The sequence below is a fragment of the Capsicum annuum genome, unplaced genomic scaffold, assembly GCF_002878395.1.
Source record: "Capsicum annuum cultivar UCD-10X-F1 unplaced genomic scaffold, UCD10Xv1.1 ctg1937, whole genome shotgun sequence".
In the NCBI taxonomy this organism is placed as follows: Eukaryota; Viridiplantae; Streptophyta; class Magnoliopsida; order Solanales; family Solanaceae; genus Capsicum; species Capsicum annuum.
The window spans coordinates 442,680-463,235 of record NW_025825212.1 but is presented as its reverse complement, the minus strand read 5'-3'; the positions used below and the strand labels follow the sequence as shown (position 1 = coordinate 463,235).

Sequence of the window (20,556 nt, the reverse complement as noted above, 5' to 3'; positions counted from 1 at the left end):
AAGTAACAGAGGATCTCATTTCTGCAACAATGTGTTCCAGGCAGCTTTGGTAAAATATAGGGTGAAACAACATAGAGTAGCAACTCTATACACCCCACAAACTAGTGGGGAAGTGGCGGTGTCAAATCAGGAGATTAAAGCCATCCTAGCCAAAACAGTGAACGCTAATAGGCAAGATTGGTCTCAAAAGTTAGATGATGCTTTGTGGGCTTATCGAACTACTTTTAAGACACCAATTGGTATGTTACTATATCAGTTAGTCTATGGAAAAGCATTTCATTTACCAATCTATCTAGAACACAAGGCTTTATAGGCTCTCAAAAGGGTAATCCTGAATTGAAAGGAGGCAGCAGAGCTAAGATTGGGGCAACTGAATGAGATTGATGAATTTTATCTCGGGGCTTATGAAAGGGAGATCTTTACAAAGAGAAGATGAAGAAGTACCATGATCGAAAGATTGAAATAAGAGTTTTCTGGAAAGGAGATGGTGCTTCTATTCAACTCCAGACTCAAATTATTTCTGGGTAAACTTAAGTCCCAGTGGTCAGGACCGTTTAAAGTAAGTCAAGTCTACTCATCTGGAGTAGTTGAACTTGAAAATGAAGACAAAACCATCTTCAAAGTTAACGGGCAATGAATCAAGCTTTATATCAGTCCAAAAGACTTGATAAAAAGTATTGATACCTTCTATCTTGATGAAGTCTAAGCAATCGAGATATCTGAGTCATGCCGCGACGATAAATCAGGCGCTAGTGGGAGGCAACCCACAAATTGTTATTGTAACCATAGTTAGAGTTCATATTATGTGTTTGTGCATTTTTTATGTATTTGTGAAGTGTGCAGGACAAAAAATGCACTAAAAAGGGGGAAGGAGGGATATAGTTGAAGATAGGACACAAATCTAAGCTACTGGAACAAAATTGATGGTTGATTTGGCGGACCACCAGTCATCTAACGAACCAACATTTCAACCATCAGAAAAAGGCAAGAAAGTTCATTTATTGGATTGAGTTGATGATATAAGTGGTGGGATGTCACAATCTTGGTGGGCCATGAAATCAACCGTCAAAATCAAGGTGGGTAACCTACGTTCTAGTAAGGTATGGCAATCAAATTAGCAAACCATCAAAATCTTGGTGGTCTATCCCATTGACCGTCACAATGAAGCAGAATCACCAAAATATTGGTAAAGAGCGACGGCCGGGGTGGTAGCCCATCGTACTTATGACGGACCATCAGTATCTCCTTTGTCTTAACCCTAATTCTAAATTGGATCAGTTTAAATCTATACTTTTATTAAGTGATCCGTATTTGACCCAAACGAGTGTTTAGGAAAAATTGAACAGTTCCATTCATTGTAACTATTTTGTATCCTTTGACTATTCCTCTACCTTAGGATTTAAAGAATCTGAAGGGAGTTCTTCCATCTAAGACTCCCCATCTCCTTCAAGTTCCCTTATTTAATCAAGCTTAATCTCTCCCTCTCTTTATCATAAACAAAGAGTGAAAGAAGTGCTAAAGTTCTAAGCTAATTTTTTCCCCTGAAGTTCCACGCAAGTAGATTACTACAAAACCAAGGTGTGCACATAACCTTCTCTTTTTGTTCTCTATAAGAAATATAAAAGCATGATTTCTTTTCTTGGAGTGCTTTTTTGTGTTGAGTATTGATGCTTTGATTTGAAACTTTAATGTATCCTTTTGGGTGAAGTTTGAATAAATTAAATTGCTTAAAATGAGAAGAATGGTGCTTCAAATGTGAATTTCATGTTGTTGCTATAGCTAAAAATTGATCTGGCATATGAGTTGCTCGACGTAAAGTCGAATCAAAAGCTGTAGCTGAAGATGGAGTGGCAACGGCCAAACTAGTGGATCGTCTACTTTATGACGAACCACCAAATGGACTGTCAAAGGACTCATTGAAATAACACTTACTAGATAAGCCACGACGAACAAGCTGGTGGATCATCAACTTTGTGACAGACCACCAAATTGACCATTGTAGGGCTCTAAAATTTTTTTGCACACTGGTTAAGGCTTGACGACCAAACTAGTGGACCATCCCATCACTTTTGAACCACCACTTTGACCTTCAAGACATAAAATGCAATGATTTGACTATTTTTGAGCTTTGAATTAATTTCTTACTTCTTTTTTAGGCATTATGGCTCCCAAACTTCCACAAATCAGAGGCAGAAGGTTTCAAAGGAGAAGAAATAAATCCGCACCTGGCTACAACCCCAGAAAATATGAAATAGAAGATTTCGTTCTCTCCCAATTTGAGGACAAGAGTGAGAGTAGCACTAGCAGCACTAGTTTAAGCCCTGATGAAACAATGGTTGCTAAAGCTCAAACATAGCCTGTAAAGGGTGAAACTGAAGCTGCTAACTTGGGAGAACAAATGGAAGTTCCATATGTGGAAGCTGAACTAGAGGATGCTAATATTATCAGGCGAAAGGATCCCCAAATTTGAGATATAATTAGGTGGTAGATTGAAGGAGTGCAAAAAGAATTCTATGATGGGTTGACACCCACAGTAAGAGGGATCACAAGGTTATTCTTGGAAGAACATCAGATTATGAAGATGGAGCTTCTTAAATAGACTGAGTTGAAATGTCATTTCAATGAGTATAGACTAGCATAGATGAGCAGTCCACCAGGAGAATATCAACAAAACTGGGTAAGATAATTCTTTGCTAATTATCTTTTTATGGTGAAAAGGGACTGCTCAAAGGGGACGCCAATCCCAAACAGACCAGACAGAGAGTCTGTATTGGTTCGAGGGGTCATTGTTGATATCTCAGGCCGAACAATCAATAGAATGTTGTTTGGGCCTGGATACGAGGCTCCACCCGCTGTCCCTGATTTTGAGTAAAGAAAGAGAAGTGCATCCACTTAGAGACCTTGGGTAGCTTTATTGTTGACTGATGACGATAACCCTTCTTGGTTGATGAACTCATGAGAGCACATTCAAAAATCAACCCTTAGCTTCAAGGCTAAGTTTTTGTTGGTTGTTGTTCATTTGAGGTTAATGCCAATAAAAAGGGATGGGAACTTGGATCATCACAGAACTGTGTTGGTAGCTATCTTGGTTTCAGGGCTGCCAATGGATTTTGGCCAGTTAATTGTAGATGATTTGTTCATGAGGTCACATAAAATAACGAGTTCAGTGCCTTTCCCATGTTTAATCACTGAGTTATGCAAGTGTAATATCCGTTCTTTTTCTTAACTTAAAAATCATCTCAAGGATGTTAAAACTTTCTTTGAAATAAGAATTCATTCTTATACATTGGTATTTCCATAATTTTCACTCCCTATCACGTGAGAAATTGAATAAGATTTCCATCGATATATAATTCGCCCAAATTCGACACCCGAGCGAAGAGTTAGAGCCTTTTTAGTGAGACAGTGTTTGACCTGAGCCTTCAGCGCATCGTAAATATAGCTCTAATGGCAATTGTCAAATTCCAGTGTTGCTCTGTGATACTGGAGCGTCGTGCCAAACTTCCAGGTCATAGAAGAGGTTGCAACACTATAGCTCTGCATCACTCCACCATGTAATTTCTCATTTGACAATTTTCATTGACACGGCACGATAACGCCGCGTCACGCCAAGGGCCCAACTCAGGAAATTTTATTGAAAATTTAATGACGTGTCCAGGGTTAAAAGGGTTAACTTTCTACTACTATATAATCCCTTTAACACGTTATTCAGCCATTTTTCACAAAAAATATATTAGTTTCTCTCAAGTTTATCTCAAGAACAAACTAGGGTTTCTATTGAGGATTCAAATTCAAGATGGTTTCACCATCAGTATTTACGAAATCACGAACTAAGGTATGCATAGTGTTCATTCATGGACTCCTTTCATTCATGAAGTCCAAGAATCCTTTTTAACTACAAGTTATGGATTTTCTTCATGTTTTCATGCTTTGTATGTTCTCTTTTATGTGATAAATGAGGAATTGATTTCTATTCCATGATTTGATGATAAATTCCACGTGGGTTGATTACTATAGATAAATATTGATGAAATCTCATGAATAAAACCTTGTATGATGGAACTGGAATTGAAGCATGATGTTTAATTGTTGTATAATGTGCTTTACATGTACTATGCCTAAAATATGTTTGATTAAATGCCTAGATGAAGGAAATTTTCCTAACTAGCATGATATCATGGAAATCCCCATGTATGTACAAGATTATGCCTATTAGTGATTTGATGAAATGTTTCAATAAATGTATTGTGGTGATTATCATGTATTCAAGAATATCCAGTCATGTCAGTTTTCTTCCATCGAGTCCTGAGGGTACTTGTACCTGAAATATTAGCTGTGTGCCTAAAGCCATGTCATGTTTTTCATGATACTCTGAATCAAGCTATGAAATCTTAGACTTTAGATAGTCTTATGACTTACGAAAACTCTCCATGATCTCATGACTCAGTCAGTTGTCAGATATAAGTAGTATTTTGTCAGTCACGGAAATTCAGTAACTCGGTCCATGCTTTAGTTGAGTTCAGTAAATCATGTTCAGTATCCATTCAGATGGGAGTAAGAATTAGCACCGACTAAACCCAAGAATGGGGACTCACCTGTTATACGAGGGTATGATTCCTAGAAGAAATCCTTGCATTCCAAAACTATGTAGCCAGCATAGGTTGAAACATCATAGCCTGCTATATAAAGGTAGATGAGGTGGCTTAACTTGTTATGTGACGGTTCCCACCATTCTCGCTAGATTTACCTATTATATGAGGGTTACTCATATGTTGTCCTTACCAGTGGCGCAGTATTAACACCCTTCCAATCAGCGCATAGATCAAAACCTAGCCCAGCTATTATAGCATATTTGGGGCATGTCAGTTAGATAATAATTTTCATAGTTTCATGTTATAAAATCAGGACTGTCAGATACAGTCAATCAATCTCACTAATATAACTCAGATAGTTCTTTGTATTTCAAAACTGTTAGATACAGTTAACTCAGTTACAGTATGGAACTCAGATAGTTCCATCAGATTCAAGACGGTCAGCTACAGTCACCCACATTATTAGTTACACTCAGATATAGTCACCCATGTTATCAACATTATTCATATATAGTCCTTCATGTTATCAGTCATATTAGTTACTAGAATGTCACGTTATCTATGTATACAAACTTAGAAATCATGAAATCACGTTGTCAGTTACAGTTACGTATTTAGGCATGTATTCTCACATTCATGTTAGATAGTTAGTTTGCATTATTCATGCATGTAAATCCTTGCATATAGCCTACCTTACATGTATACTCGGTACATATGTACTGACGCATTCACGCTATAGTGCTTTCTTTTTATGTTACACCATGGTTTAGAGACACTAGTTCTAGATAAGTAGTAGATTCCAGATTCAGCAGTCATAGTAGAATTGAGTCCTTATCCTTTGAGGAAATAATGATTTTCTATTATCTTATTGATTAGCTTATTAGTTGGAGTTAGTTGGGGACATGTCCCATCAACTCCTTATTTAGATTCTTCAGACAGTAGAGGCTTTTAGACTATATACAGACTAGATATAGACTATCATATTTTAGAATTCAATTTTATTTTGAGTATTCTATTATCCCACACAAATGTTCTGTTATTCAGTTATGTTCATGATTAAACCCTATGGACTTTCAGTGCATGTTTCCACATTATTATGTTATATTATGCAGTATACAGGTATAGATATCAGTCATGGGTTAGCTTGTGGTCCTTCGAGGTCATAAGCATCGTGTAGTATTCCGATTCAGCAAATTGGGTTGTTACAAACTTGGTATCAGAGTCTAAGGTTCAATAGAGTCCTAGGAAGTCTGAAAGCTGCATCTAGTAGAGTCTTGTACATAGGTGTATTGCATGCCACATTTATGTGTAAGATGCTATGAGATGTTTAAGAACAGTTTCCCTTCTTTTAGTATTGATGTCGTGCCAGTGAGCATAATCATAAGTTAGTCTCTCAGTCTAATCTGCTTCTTCTCTTTATTTCAGAACATGCCTCCTAAGAGAAGAAATTAGTCAGCCCCTTAGCCCGAAGAACCTTTGGGCGATCATGTTTCTCATGTAGAGTTCAGGACCGCATTTACCACTCTTGCTCAATCAGTCGTTGTTAGTAATGAACAACCAACAGTTATTTTGGCCAACCCAGTGACCAACTCAGCTACAATGGGGATTCAAGACTTTACCCAAATGAATCCTCCAACCTTTCTCTAGTCTATGGTAGATGAAGACCCTCAGGAATTCTTAGATCAAGTTTAGAAAGTGACAGACGCCATGGGGGTGAATACTGTTGAGAGTTCTGAGCTAGTTGCATAACGGTTGCAGGATGTGGCTCATGGTTGGTTCAAATAGTGGAAGTCTGAAAGATCAGATGATGTAGGTCCTATAGAGTGGTAGGAGTTTGTCACTGCTTTCTTAGACAGATTCTTTCCCTAAGATCTTAGAAAAGCCAAGGTGATAGAGTTTATCAACCTCAGGCAGGGAAATATGATAGTGAAAGAGTATTCTTTTAAGTTTACTCAATTAGTCAGGTATGCCCCTCATGTGGTTGCAGACAGTAGATCCAAGATGAATAAGTTTGCTTCAGGGGTAAACGACAGCGTGGTTAATGCATGTAGATCCGCCTTGCTAAACAGTGACATGACCTCAGCTAGACTTATGACCCATGCTCAGCAAAAAGAAGAGCAAAAAATTAAGCAGAGGGAAAAGCAGAATAAGAGAGCGAAGACAGGTAGTTTCAAATTTGCTCAGCCTAAATCAAAAGAATGAAACCATTCTTAGTTTCATCATTAGTTCCAGCTCCCTCTAAGACCCAGGGCAGTGTTCGTAGTACCCACACCTATCTTTTTTGCTAGACATGTGGTAAGCACCATCAGGGTGTGTGTAAAACGGGTAGTGGCATTTTTTTTGGTTATGGAAAGCTAGGCCATAGAGTTAGACACTGTCCTCAGCCAGGTCCTCAGGGTCAACAGAATCGCTCTTTATCTCAGTCCGGTCACCCTAATCAGTAGGGTGCCACTTTTAGTGCTACTAGTGGGCAACGCCCAAATTTTCTCTGTTCTCTTTAGACTCGACAAGAATAGGAAAGTTCTCTTGATGTAGTTAATGGTATGTTATAGATCTTTCATATGCATGATTATGCTTTGCTAGATCCACGAGCTTCCTTGTATTTTGGTACTCCTTATATAGCAGTTGATTTTAAAATCAGTCCCAAAATTCTAGGAAAGCCCTTCTCAGTCTCTACCCCAATAGGTAAAACCATCATAGCTCGGCAGGTATCAGGAACTGCCTATTTATGATATTTCAGAATGTCACTTCAGCAGACTTAGTTGAATTAGAAATGACTGATTTTGATGTCATTCTTGGCATGGATTGGCTTCATTCTTGTTATGCCACAGTCGACTGCAGAAACATAACAGTTCAGTTTTAGTTCTCGAATGAACCCGTCCTAGAGTGGAAGGGTAGCGTATCTTCTTATAGGGTAACTTATTTCCTACCTTCGGGCAAGGAAAATGATATCTAAGGGTTGTGTTTATTATTTAGTTCATGTTAGAGATTCCAGTTTCGAGTCTCCCAGTCTCGAATCAGTCCTAGTAGTGAATGAATATTCAGATGTCTTTCCCAAAGATATTCTAGGAATTCCTCTTGAAAGGGAAACAGACTTTGATATTGATCTTTTCTAAGACAGTTAGCCTATCTCTATTCTATCATACAGAATGGTACCAGCAGAACTCAAGGAACTGAAAGAACAGTTGAAGGATCTCTTAGATAAGAGATTCATTAGACCCAGCATTTCCCCGTGGGGTGCACCAGTCTTATTCGTGTGCAAGAAAGAAGGTTTACTCAGAATGTGTATAGATTACCGTCAACTCAATAAAGTCATGGCCAAGAATAAGTATCCTCTTCCTAGAATTGATGACTTATTTGACTAATTTCAGGGTGCCAGTTATTTCTCTAAGACAGACCTCAGATCCGGCTATCATCAACTCAGAGTTATAGAATATGACATCCCAAAGACAGCTTTCTATACGCGGTATGGTCACTTCGAATCTCTAGTCATGTTATTTGGTCTTACAACACCCCAGAATCTTTTGTAGACTTGATGAACCATGCGTTCAAGAAGTACTTGGACATGTTCATCATAGTCTTTATAGATGATATTCTGGTCTATTTCCGCACTGAACGAGATCATGTAGACCATCTCAGAATAGTATTCCAGACTCTCAGAAATCATTAGTTATTCACCAAATTTAGTAAATGCAAATTTTGGCTAAGATCAGTAGCATTCCTTAGCCATATTATTTTCAGTGATGGCATTAGAGTAGATCTTCCAAAGACCAAAGCAATAAGAAACTGGCCTCACCTTGTTTCTCCATCAGATATCAGGAGTTTCTTGGGTTTGGCTGGCTATTACGGACGGTTTATTGAAGGATTTTCTTCTATTGGATCTCCTATGTCTAGATTGACTCAAAAGAAGGTCAATTTCAATCGTCAGATTCATGCGAGAATTGAAGACTCGACTCACCTCAGCTCCAGTTCTAGCTCTTCTAGATGGTTCAGATGATTTTATAGTTTATTTTGATGCATCCAGAGTGGGTTTAGGTTGTGTCCTCATGTAGCATGGTAAGGTCATAGCCTACTTCTCCAGATAGCTTAAACCCCATGAGAGGAATTATCCTACTCATGATCTTAAGTTAAAAGCAGTAGTCTTTGCCTTAAAGATTTGGAGGCATTATTTATATGGTGTTCATGTAGATGTCTTCACAGATCATAAGAGCCTTCAGTATGTCTTTTCTTAAAAAAATCTCAATCTTCATCAGATAAGGTGGTTAGAGCTCTTAAAAAATTATGACATGAGTATCCTCTATCATTCGGGAAAGGCCAACGTAGTGGCTGACGCTCTCAGTAGACTATCCATGGGTAGTATTTCTCATGTTGATGATAGTAAAAAGAAGTTAGTCCAAGAAGTACACCAGCTTGCCAGACTAGGCGTTCACTTATTTGATTCTTTAGAAGGTGGTGTATGTGTTCAGAGTAGTGTAGAATCATCTTTAGTTTCCGAGGTAAAAGAAAAGTAAGATAAGGATCCTAGCCTTATCAATCTAAAAGAGTTAGTTCAGAATCAGAAAATAAAAGTTTTCTCCCAAGGGGGAGATGGTGTCCTCCATTGTCAGGGTCATCTATATGTTCCAGGTGTAGATGACATAAGGCAGTGAATTCTTGCAGAAACACATGGTGCGCATTAGTCTATTCATCTAGGGGCCACTAAGATGTATTGCGATTTGTGAGAAATCTATTGGTGGAGTGGGATGAAAAGAGATATTGCAGAGTTTGTGGCTAAGTGCTCTAAATGTTAGCAAGTTAAGATAGAGCATCAGAAGCCTAGTAGTCAGTGCTATACAGGAGTTCAGTATTCCTACTTGGAAGTAGGAAGTTGCAAACATAGAATTCATGACGGGTCTACCTCGAACTCATCATCAACATGATTCAATTTGGTTCATTGTAGATAGAATGACCAAATCAGCTCTTTTCCTTTCAGTTCATACCTCTTATTTAGCCGAGGATTATGCCAAGCTCTACATTAAGGAGCTGGTTAGATTACACGGTGTTCCATTGACTATTATCTCAGACAGAGGTATCTAGTTCACCTCTTAATTTTGGAAATCATTGAAAAAGGGTCTTGGTACTAAAGTTCATCTCAGTACAACATTTCATCCTCAGACAGATGGTCAAGAAGAAATGTCCATTCAGACGTTAGAAGATATGCTAAGGACGTGTGCAATTTATTTCAAGGAAAGTTGGGATGACCACTTGCCTTTGATTGAGTTTGCATACAATAACAGCTATCATTCCAGTATTCAGATGGCTCCATTCAACGATCTCTGTGATAGGAGATGTAGATCTCTGATTGGTTGGTTTGAAGTTAGTGAGGCCTCAGTCATAGGTCCTGACTTAGTATTCGATGCCTTAGAGAATGTTCAGTTAATCAGAGAAAGACTCTAGGCTTCTCAGAGCCGACAAAAGTCTTATGTAGATGTTCATAGAAAAGATCTCGAGTTTGAGATTGGTGACTATGTCTACATTAAGATCGCTCCTATGAAGGGAGTGAAGACATTCAGAAAGAAGGGAAAGCTCATTCCCCGATATATCGGTCCCTTCAAGTTTCTTAGTCAATTCATCAAGGTAGCTTATAAGCTTAAATTGCCTTCAGATCTAGGCTCAGTTCATCCAATTATTCATGTCTCTTTGCTCAAGAAGTGTATAGGTGACCCATCATTCGTAGTCCCTATTAAAAGAATAAATGTACAGAACAGTCTCTCTTATGAAGAGATTCCAGTTGAAATCTTAGACTATGAGACTCGTAGATTGAGGAACAAAGAAGTTCCTCTAGTTAAAGTTCTTTGGTGAAATCAGTCTGTCGAGGGAGCTACTTGGGAAGCAGAAGCAGATATGCGTACCAAGTATCCTCACCTCTTCCCCACCAACTCAGATCAAGCTCAAGGTAACAGTTCTCCTTAAGCTTACTCAGTTTCATGATTAGTGTACATCACAAACTTAGTAACCAGTCTCATGCTCATGTTCCCATGATAACCTTGGTATCAAGTACCACTGCATATTCAGTAATGCATTCATATATCAGATCAGTTTTATAGTTATGCATAAGACATGCATTCTCATTGTGAGAAAACCTAGTTTTTCAAAAATTTCAGTTATGCATTTATGAACCAGTTACGCATGGATTAGATATGCATGTTCAGTATGTTATGTTAAGCTTGTCAGTCACATCCGTCATGAGATCATGTTCCAGTTATTAATGTTCAGTTCATGTTTAGTTTATTGTTTTCCATCTCAGTCAGTCTCATTCAAGGATGAATGTTCTCAAGGGGGAGATATTGTAATACCCATGCTTTTTCATAGCTTGAAAATCATCTCAAGGATGTTAGAACTTACTTTTAAATAAGAATTCATTCTTATACATGTGGTATTTCCATAATTTTAACTTCCAACCATGCGGTAAATTGAATAATCTTTCCATCGATATATAATTTACCCAAATTCAACACCCGGGCAAAGAGCTAGAGCCTTTTTAGTGAGACAGTGTTTGACCTGAGCCTTCAGCGCGTCGCATAGATAGCTCAAATGGAAATTGTCAAATTCCAGTGTTACTACACAATACTGGCGCATCGCGCCAAACTTCTAGGTCGTAGATGATGTGGAAATGTGATAGCTCTGTATCGCGCCACCATGTAATTTCCCATTTGTCAATTTCCAGTGACACCGCACAATAACACCGCGTCGCGCCAAGGACCCAACTCGGGAAATTTGACTAAAAAATTAATGACATTTCCAAGGTTAAAATGGTTAACTTCCTACTACTATATAATCCCTTTAACACATTATTCAGCCACTTTTCACCCGAAACATATTAGTTTCTCTCAAGTTTATCTCAAGAACAACTAGGGTTTCTATTGGGGATTCAAATTCAAGAAGGTTTCACCATCAATCTTTACGAAATCATGAACTAACGTATGCATAGTGTTAATTCATTGACTCCTTTCATCCATGAAGTCCAAGAATCCTTTTTAATTACAAATTATGAATTTTCTTCATGTTTTCATGCTTTGTATGTTCTTTTTTATATTGATAAATGAGGAATTGATTTATATTCCATGATTTAATGATAAATTCCATGTGGTTTGATTAGTATAGATAAAGATTTATGAAATCTCATGACTAAAACCTTGTATGATGGAATTGGAATTGAAGCATGATGTTTAATTGTTGTATAATGTGTTTTACATGTACTATGCCTACAATATGTTTGATTAAATGCCTAGATGAAGGAAATTTGCCTAACTAGCATGATTTCATGAAAATCCCCATGTATGTACAAGCTTATGCCTATTGTACATTTGATGAAATACTTCAATATATTGTGGTGATTACCATGTATTCAAAAATCTGGGGGTACTTGTACCCAAAATATAAGTTGTGTCCCTAGAGCCATGTCATGTTTTTCACGATACTCTCAGTCATGCTATGAACTCTTAGACTTTATATAGTCTTATGACTTAGGAAAAATCTCCATGATCTCATGACTCAGTCAGTTGTCAGACATCAGTAGTATTTCATCAGTCATGGAAATTCAATAACTCAGTCCATACTCAGTTTAGTTCAATAAATCATGTTCAGTATCCATTCAGATAGGAGTAGGAATTAGCACAGAGTGAACCCAAGGATGAGGACTCACTTGTTATACGAAGGTGTGATTCCTAAAGCAATCCTTGTGTTTCAGAACCATGTAGCCAGCATAGGTTGAGACATCATAGCCTTCTATATGAGGGTAGATGAGGTAGCTTAAACTGTTATGTGAGGGTTCCCACTATTCTCCCTAGAGTTACTTGGTATATAAGGGTTACACACATGTTGTCCTTACGAATGGCACAGTATTGACACCCTTCCAATAAGGGCATAGATTAGACCCCAGCTCAGCTATTATAGAACATTTGGGGCATGTCAGTTAGATACTACTTCCCAAAATTTTATGTTAAAGAGTCAGGACTGTCAGATATAGTCAATTAGTCTCAGTAATAGAACTCAGATAGTTCTTCAGATTTTAGGACTGTCAGATACAGTCAACTCAGTTACAATACAGAACTCAGATAGTTCTATCAGATTCAAAACTGTTAGCTATAGTCACCCACGTTATCAGTTATACTCAGATATAGTTACCCATGTTATCAGAATTATTCAGATGTAGTCCTTCATGTTATCAGTCATATCAGTTACTAGCATGTGATGTTATCAGTATACAGACTCAAAAATCATGAAATCATATTTTCAGTTACAGTAACGTATTTATGCATATATTCTCACATTCATGTTAGACAGTCAGTTAGCATTATTCATTCATGTAAACCCTTGCATATAGCCTACCTCACATATATACTCGGTACATATATACTAACGCATTTGCACTATGGTGCTTTCTTTTTATGTTAAACCATAGGTATAGAGAGACGAGTTCCAGATCAGCAGTAGATTCCAGATTCAGCAGTTAGAGTAGAAGTGAGTCCTCATCCTTCAAGGACATAATGATTTTCTAGTATCTCATTGATTAGCTTATTAGTTGGAGTTAGTTAGGGACATATCTCATCAACTTCTTATTCAGATTCTTTAGATAGTAGAGGCTTTTAGACTAGATGTAGACTATTATGTTTTAGACTTCAGTTTTGTTTTGGGTATTCTATTACTCCACATAAATGTTACGTAATTCAGTTATGTTCATGATCAAATCTTATGGCCTTTTAGTGAATGTTTCTATATTATTATGTTATCTTATGCAGTACATAGGTACAGATATTAGTCATGGGTTAGCTTGTGGTCCTTCGCGGTCATGAGCACCGTGTTACATTCCGGTTCAGCAAATTGGGTCACTACGGCAAGTAAGCCGGTGTACCACTGATTTGTAGAGTTGACAGTGAATTATAGGCTACACATAGAGAGGACATTGAGAATTCGAAAGATAAATCAAAGTTAGAGATGTATCTCACCAAGACTCTAGCTTATCATCCTTAGTCTGCACCAGCTCCTAATGCTACAGAAATACTTGAAGGTATCTCTTTACCCATCACCACTATGTACCACCTAATTATGTACCCCAAGGTACATTTGCACGGTCAGGTTTTGCACAGTCTATGGGTGGAGCAGATTTTGCTGAGTATAGGTTCAATCCAGAAAACTTTGCTAAAGTGGAAAAGACTCAAAAGAGATTTTAGAGACAGCTAAAAAAGTGAGTTGGAGACTTTAAGCCATTTATTGATGAAATTGTAGCTGAAGTAGTCAGGCCACTTCAAACTATCCAAGTTAGGATGGATAACATAGAATCCTGCATTAACAAAAGGCTAGATTTATTATCTCTCCCTAATCTTGCCAAGCTCATAGCAGAATTCGAGCAAGCAAAGGCTGACATAGCAGAGTTAAAGGGAAAGCAGTCATGGCAGTCTGTGTTTGATCTATTTTTAGTGGTAAGCAATGATGATAAGGGCATTATAGATCTGATGGGAAGACCCGTGAAGGACAAATAAAAGTAGCAAATGGATGAAAAAGCTACAAGAAAAGAAGAAAAGAGGAGGAATAGAGAAGCAATGTTACCGGAGGAACAAGAACAACATGCTATTAAGAAGGCTAAAAATAAGTCATTAAAAGATGAAGAAAAAAGGAAAAAGAGATCAAAAGAAGAAGTAGCATGAGTATCTACAAGAGCCGCCCTATCAAGGGGGCAAAGTGCAAGTTTAGTCTGAGAGATAATCCCTCTGATTGTGGAGGGTAAGGTTGTGAGTGCCCTTACTACCATAGGGGCCAACATTGCACCAGGTGAGGATGCAGACATCTCACCACACTTGACAGATGACTCAGTCTGAATAACAGGCAAAACAAGTATACTCAATCCTTTGTACCTTACTTTGAATTCTGTAAGGACAATGCATATGATTTTGTGTGGGGGTGGGTGTAATTGTCTCATGGTTGGGTTGTGTTGCTGATATTCTGAACCCTATCATGCATTATCTAGTACAAGCGGCATGTCTAGGGTATTCTAGTTCTGCATGTCAGATTTCATAAGCTTGTGATATAAATATCTGTGTTTCATGTTATTTACAAAATGCTCAGTTTCAGTACCTTTGTAGATATGAATAATGAATGATGTTGTCATAAGACTATGAACATGTGTGTATAATTATTTTCTTTATTCATGAAAGCATGTGTACATAACCTTTAGTAAATCTGCATTTGGCACTAATTTGTAAGAGGTGCATGAATCATGTGATGAAGATTCCAAGGGTAGCAGAAGAAGTTTAACTCAGTTGCCTGTGGGTGTGAGAATTTATCTTCTGTTCTTGCATAGTCTAATGCCTAGAACTTGCCTGAGTCATTGATACTATCTTCTAGCTGATTCACTAAGATAGGATGGCAGGCCTCATTGTACCTTCAGTCCGTTGAGCCTAAGTAATTAACCCCACCAAAATTATTTCTCCCTCACTTGAACCCGTTAAGAGCTTTTAGTAGTTTTCTTCTTGACTAGTAATGTTAATTAACTCTCTGTAAGACTTTAGCATTCAAGGTCAACTCTTGCCCTGACCAAATACTGGGTATTGTGCACCTTAATTTAGGAAAAACACCTAAATTGAGGGTGGCTATTGTCAAAATGAAAGTGCCCCGTGTAAAGTTGATTTAGAACTTAGTTAGAAGTATTTGGCAATGATCTGTCAAAGTTATTATGCACCTTAGTTGGGTACATCGGCATAAGTTGAGGGTGGTTGATCTCTTTCTAAAAATAAGTAGAAATGAATAATGAAGAGTGAAAATAAGCTACTTAAAATAGAAGATTGGAGTTTCAAGGATGCTAAAGAAAGGAGAGTTAAGTCTTAACGAGTCACTTTACCCAAAAGTGTATCCTCAACTAGCCTGAAACCTCATTGCAAGCGTAGAAAAGACCTATTTGATCTTAGCAAATCAACTGTGATGGTGAGTCGTATGGCAAGGGCAAGTCTATGGGTATTTGGACTATGCTTGTAACTTCATTATGAGTGTAAGAGCTTAGATTATGTCCACATGATATAATGAGTGGTGGACTTCTTTGTTTTGAGGGAAACTGGAGTTTTACTTTGGTTTGCTTTTCTCTGTGGGACATAACGTCCATGTGTGTGTGCTGAATTATAATCAACACTGGGTGTAGATCCTGATGTGTTAAATTCATGTGAGTGAAATAATGAGTGAATTATTGTGACAAAATGATTCATTAGTTGGTTGCTTGTCATGATATTGTTCATGTTCATAATTAGGTGTTGAGATTCTGGAGGCCAAGCAATGATATTAAGTTGAGGGTGTTGATGTTTCATTTTTTGACAAAACATTTTTGCATCTTTTATTAGGAAAATTGGATGTTTTCAAGCAACCAAGGTTGCATTTGATGTGAGTTTTTTGTGTTTCAAGGCAAGGAGTTAGCTGAAGGAAAAGACTGTGGAAAGTGATAGAAAACTGCTTCTGACAGTTGAAATGGTGGACCGTCCACTTTCAAAGGACCACCAACCTTACCGTCAAGTCTTACGAATAACCCAAGGTTTCAAAACTCTCAGCGATGGACCAAATGGTGGACCGTCAGATCTGTGACGGACTACCAGATTGGCCATCAATCTTATCGAGAACATTGCCTCCTGAAAGATTCAACGACAGACCAAATAGTGGACTGACATTCTTATCCAATGGGTAAACCTTGGAATTCTATTACTCTTGCAATTAGAATTGTTCATAGGGAATTCAAAAGAGTTCACAGCCCTAGCTATTTAACTATCTTGGTAACCATAACCCTAGTTTGACTACTCTTACTGAATTACTATTTTTTTATACAATCAACAAGTGGATTATTTTCTGTGACAAGCATTTTTATTCAACTGATAAATCAAAAACACCCTTTTTCTTCAGAAATGTTCGACCAATAGTCTAATAACAACCACAATACTTAGTAAAGACAGTGTTCCCTGTGAGATTCGACACCTAACCCAGTTGGGTTATATATTTGACAACGACCACTTAAACTTTCATAAGAAGTTTGTAATTTGGGCATATCAGAATTCTGTGTGGAAGACATGCTCATCCAGGGGATCTGCCTGAACGACCGAAGGTGCTGGCTAATTTTCAATTCTTTTTTCGTTAGTCCTTTTTGGAGGCATATTCTATAAATGAAAATAAATATTGGATTGAACAGAGAGTTTAACTTGAGCTCATGCTCACTCGCACGATATGGATACTAAAGGAAGGGAATTTGTTCCTAAAATGCCTCACAGCCTCTTGTCAATAAGTGTGGCACGTTATAAACCCATGCACAAGACTCTACTAGACGTGGCTTTCATACTCCTTAGGAATATGTTGAACCTTATGCTCTGATACCAAGTTTATAATGCCAAAATCTGCACCCATGATGTAACACGGTGCTTATAATATTGAAAGACTACTAGCTAACCCGTGACTGGTACCTTCTATATATACTGCATAATAATACTGATGTAAATGCAGAAATTGAATTGAAACTGCCATAAGGTTCACAACATAAATTAAATACTGATAAAAGAATACCGATTACTAAATATTTGTCTACAATAATCTAGTTTAAAAGCCTCTAACTGTTTGAACATAGAGTTGTTGGGACAAGTCCCTAACTAACTCCGACTACTAAACATGTTGAACTACTGAAATACTGGAATGATAACTCTATCCTCGAACTATGAGGATTCACTACTAAATCTGTTGCAGATAGTCTGGGCTGCTAAGTACGGTTATGAGCCCATGCATCTGAACCTATGATATAAGACATCACAGAGCAAAATAAAGAGTATGTGTCAATACTTTAAATGTACTAGTATGCTAAGTCAGGTTGACTAATATGCAAGTGTCCATATGTATGAATAATGATTGACTGAGTAATATATATGCAATTAAATAAGAGTACATGTATATCTTAAACTACTATAAATACTAATTATACAATACTATGCACATAACTACGTATACTATAAGTGAGATCATACTAATATCGGATACTGAGTTTCGATAATTGAATGAATGATATTTGAGTTTATTGATAATTTTATTACTTTTAATTGGATGACTATTTCTGATAGTTCTGATTCTATAGAACTAAACTGAGTTCTAAATTGAGCTGGGTGATTGTGTCTGACAGTCCTAATTCTGCAGAACTAAACTGAGTTCTATAATGAGTCTAAAACTAAAATTGTAACAGTGGAAGTGTTTATCTAACCAACATACCCCAATTATAAACTGAGTTGGGGTCAAACCTATGACCCCAGTTGGAAGGGTCTTAGCACTTTTCCAAGGGATACTAACAATGATTGTGAGATAACTCTATCTGGCAGGAAGATATTTTGTCAACCCTTACTGGCAGAAAACTCATATGAGATATATCAACCCTTATATGGTAGGAAGATATCTCAACCTATGCTAGCTACATAGTTCTGTAACACATGGATTGCTACTAAGGGTCAAACCCTTCACTGACAGGAATGTCCCAATCCCTGGTCCGCTCGATGCTAAATCGTCCTCCCAACTGAATAGACACTGAACTGATTTATAGACTATACTAGGTTTGACTGAACTTTTATTGATCGTGATGTTTAACTGAACTGGACTGAGTTCACTGAGTTCTGTTAACTGACTGAATACAGTAAGTTCTATGACTGACTGAGTACTAATGTATGCAACATCACTAAGACTATTCTGTAGCTACTGTAAATCTAGGTAAACAGCAAGATTGTCGGACATTAGGTGCCCCTAGGACTCGATAGCATAAATAGTAAAACATAGCACAATCTTGCAAGCATGATAACTAGATACTTTGTCATAATTCATTCATTGAGATACTTTATCAAACACTTGTACATCATGAACTTGTGCACATACTATTATGTCATGATTTCACCATTCAACTCACATGAACATTCCATCATACACTTAGAGAGTATAATTAGCAAAATAATGAACAACATGTAGGCATCAAGATTACAATCCCAACTTTCAAATTCAAGGGGTTTTTAACATAAAACCACAACACACTACAGACATATTATTTAGATCACATGAAACTTTTTATTAATCATGGATTAGAAAATCAAATAATATCAAAATCATAAATACATTTCCACTTTAATTATGTAATTCATGAAATCCATCAACTTGTAGATTTAAAAGAGGTTCTTGAACTCCATGGGTGGAAGGAAACCCTTGGATGAACACCTAACATACCTTGGTAATGAAATTCGTGAAGATTGATAGTGTGTTCTTGAAGCTCGAATTTGAAATTGGATACCCTAGGGTTTGTTTTTCAGAAAATTTGAGAGAGAATGAGTGATTTAGACTTTAGAAAGGCTTAATCTCATGTTTTTAGGGCTGATATAAGGTGGGAAAATAACACAAATACCCCTCTGAATGCAAAATTTTTAATTACTAAGAATGTGCCCAGCAATGCGTATACCGATGCATTACATCGATGGTACCGACGCAGTGACCAATGCATCGCATCAAGTTCATATTGATTCACTGGAATTTGAACTGAAAGTTATGGAAAATATCCATCGACGCAATGGGCGACGCGACGTGTCGAGGTCGCGTCGACCCACTATTTTGGTCACCCAAATATGATTTAAACAAGGTCTGAAAAATCTAAAACTCACCCAAAGTGACCTATTGACACACCTGATCATGATTCAGTCTAAGGATCGACATTTTAAGGTCATAAAGGTCATAAAATAAGATCAACAACTAATGAAGGCTAATTAATTCTAAGTATAAACACCTAGCTGAAATTTCTAAGTCTGGGACCTCTTTTCATGCTTTAAAAGACTGAGTTCAGCTTAGGATTTTGAGGGATCTTACATCAGAATGATCGCTTTCAGAGAAAATAACAGAACATTAAGAAAGCAACTTTGTAGGCACCAAGGGTTAAAATGATGTACAGTAATGAAGGAAACTTATGCCAAGAACTTCTGAAGTTGAGAAAAGGAATCAAGCCAAGGCGGTAATTTCTGAATTTTAACTTGCATCCCATATTTTTGTGTTATGGTTTTGATAAGGTCAAAGCAATGGAAACAAAAAGGTATGAAGATGGGTATAATCCCAAGCCTTTTTGTTTTTTCTGGGATTGATGTAACCAGAAACACAAACTAAAGGCATATTATGCAAGTGTAACTTATAAAATTTCCACCTTGGATTGATTTCTTATTTCATCTTCAGAAGTACTTGGTGCAAGTTTCATTCTTTACTGTACATCATTTCTACCCTCGGCGCCCACAAAGTTGCTTCCTTGGTGTTTTGTTAGTTTCTCTGAAGGTGAACATTCCGACCATGCTAATAAGTCGTAATTACCTAGCAAAGCGGCCAGCTGCAATATTTTTCTTTTGAGAAAGATGGGTGATGAATTTTTATTTTTTTGATACAGTTTCTTATTTGTATGTCATTTAGATTTTTCATGGTTTAAGTCAATTTCATCATCTAGATTCGCTACATGTTCCTTGGTACCCTGTGTTTCTTCTTAAATGAGGTCTGAGATGATATAATCTTTGTCAACTCCCTTTTCCCTCATAGGTATTATCCTATGATACCTTCTGTCGTATAATTTCCACCCCAAGCAACTCAACCATATAAATTTAGTCTTGGCCAATAACTATATTGATTTTCATACTTTGTGACAGCAGTATAACGCTTCGGAGGCATTTCAAAAGTCCATTGAACCCTTAAAATCAGTCCAATCACTATTGAATCTTCTTACAATGACACTAAAATTTTATCCCTTCACCAAACCTTACACATAAACATTTGCCAAATCATTATTAAACTATAATAGAATATCGACATCACCTACAAAGTCCCTCAGCGTTATCAATTTGAACCTGTCAAACTTAACTTTAAAATTGCAAATATCTTCTTTGAATGATCAATGTCGAATTGATAAAAAATAGCA

The 20,556-nt window shown here is 37.2% G+C and overlaps 1 protein-coding gene across 1 annotated transcript in view; it reads left to right on the top strand.

Moving 5' to 3' along the window:
* Positions 1-2,398: 2,398 nt before the first annotated feature.
* Positions 2,399-20,556, top strand: part of LOC124890529 (ctenidin-3-like) — a 35,792-nt gene continuing 17,634 nt past the window's right edge. The window contains exons 1-2 of the mRNA XM_047402351.1: positions 2,399-2,448; positions 2,719-2,868. Coding sequence (XP_047258307.1) covers positions 2,399-2,448; positions 2,719-2,868 — 200 coding nt within the window. The remainder of the gene's footprint in view (positions 2,449-2,718; positions 2,869-20,556) is intronic.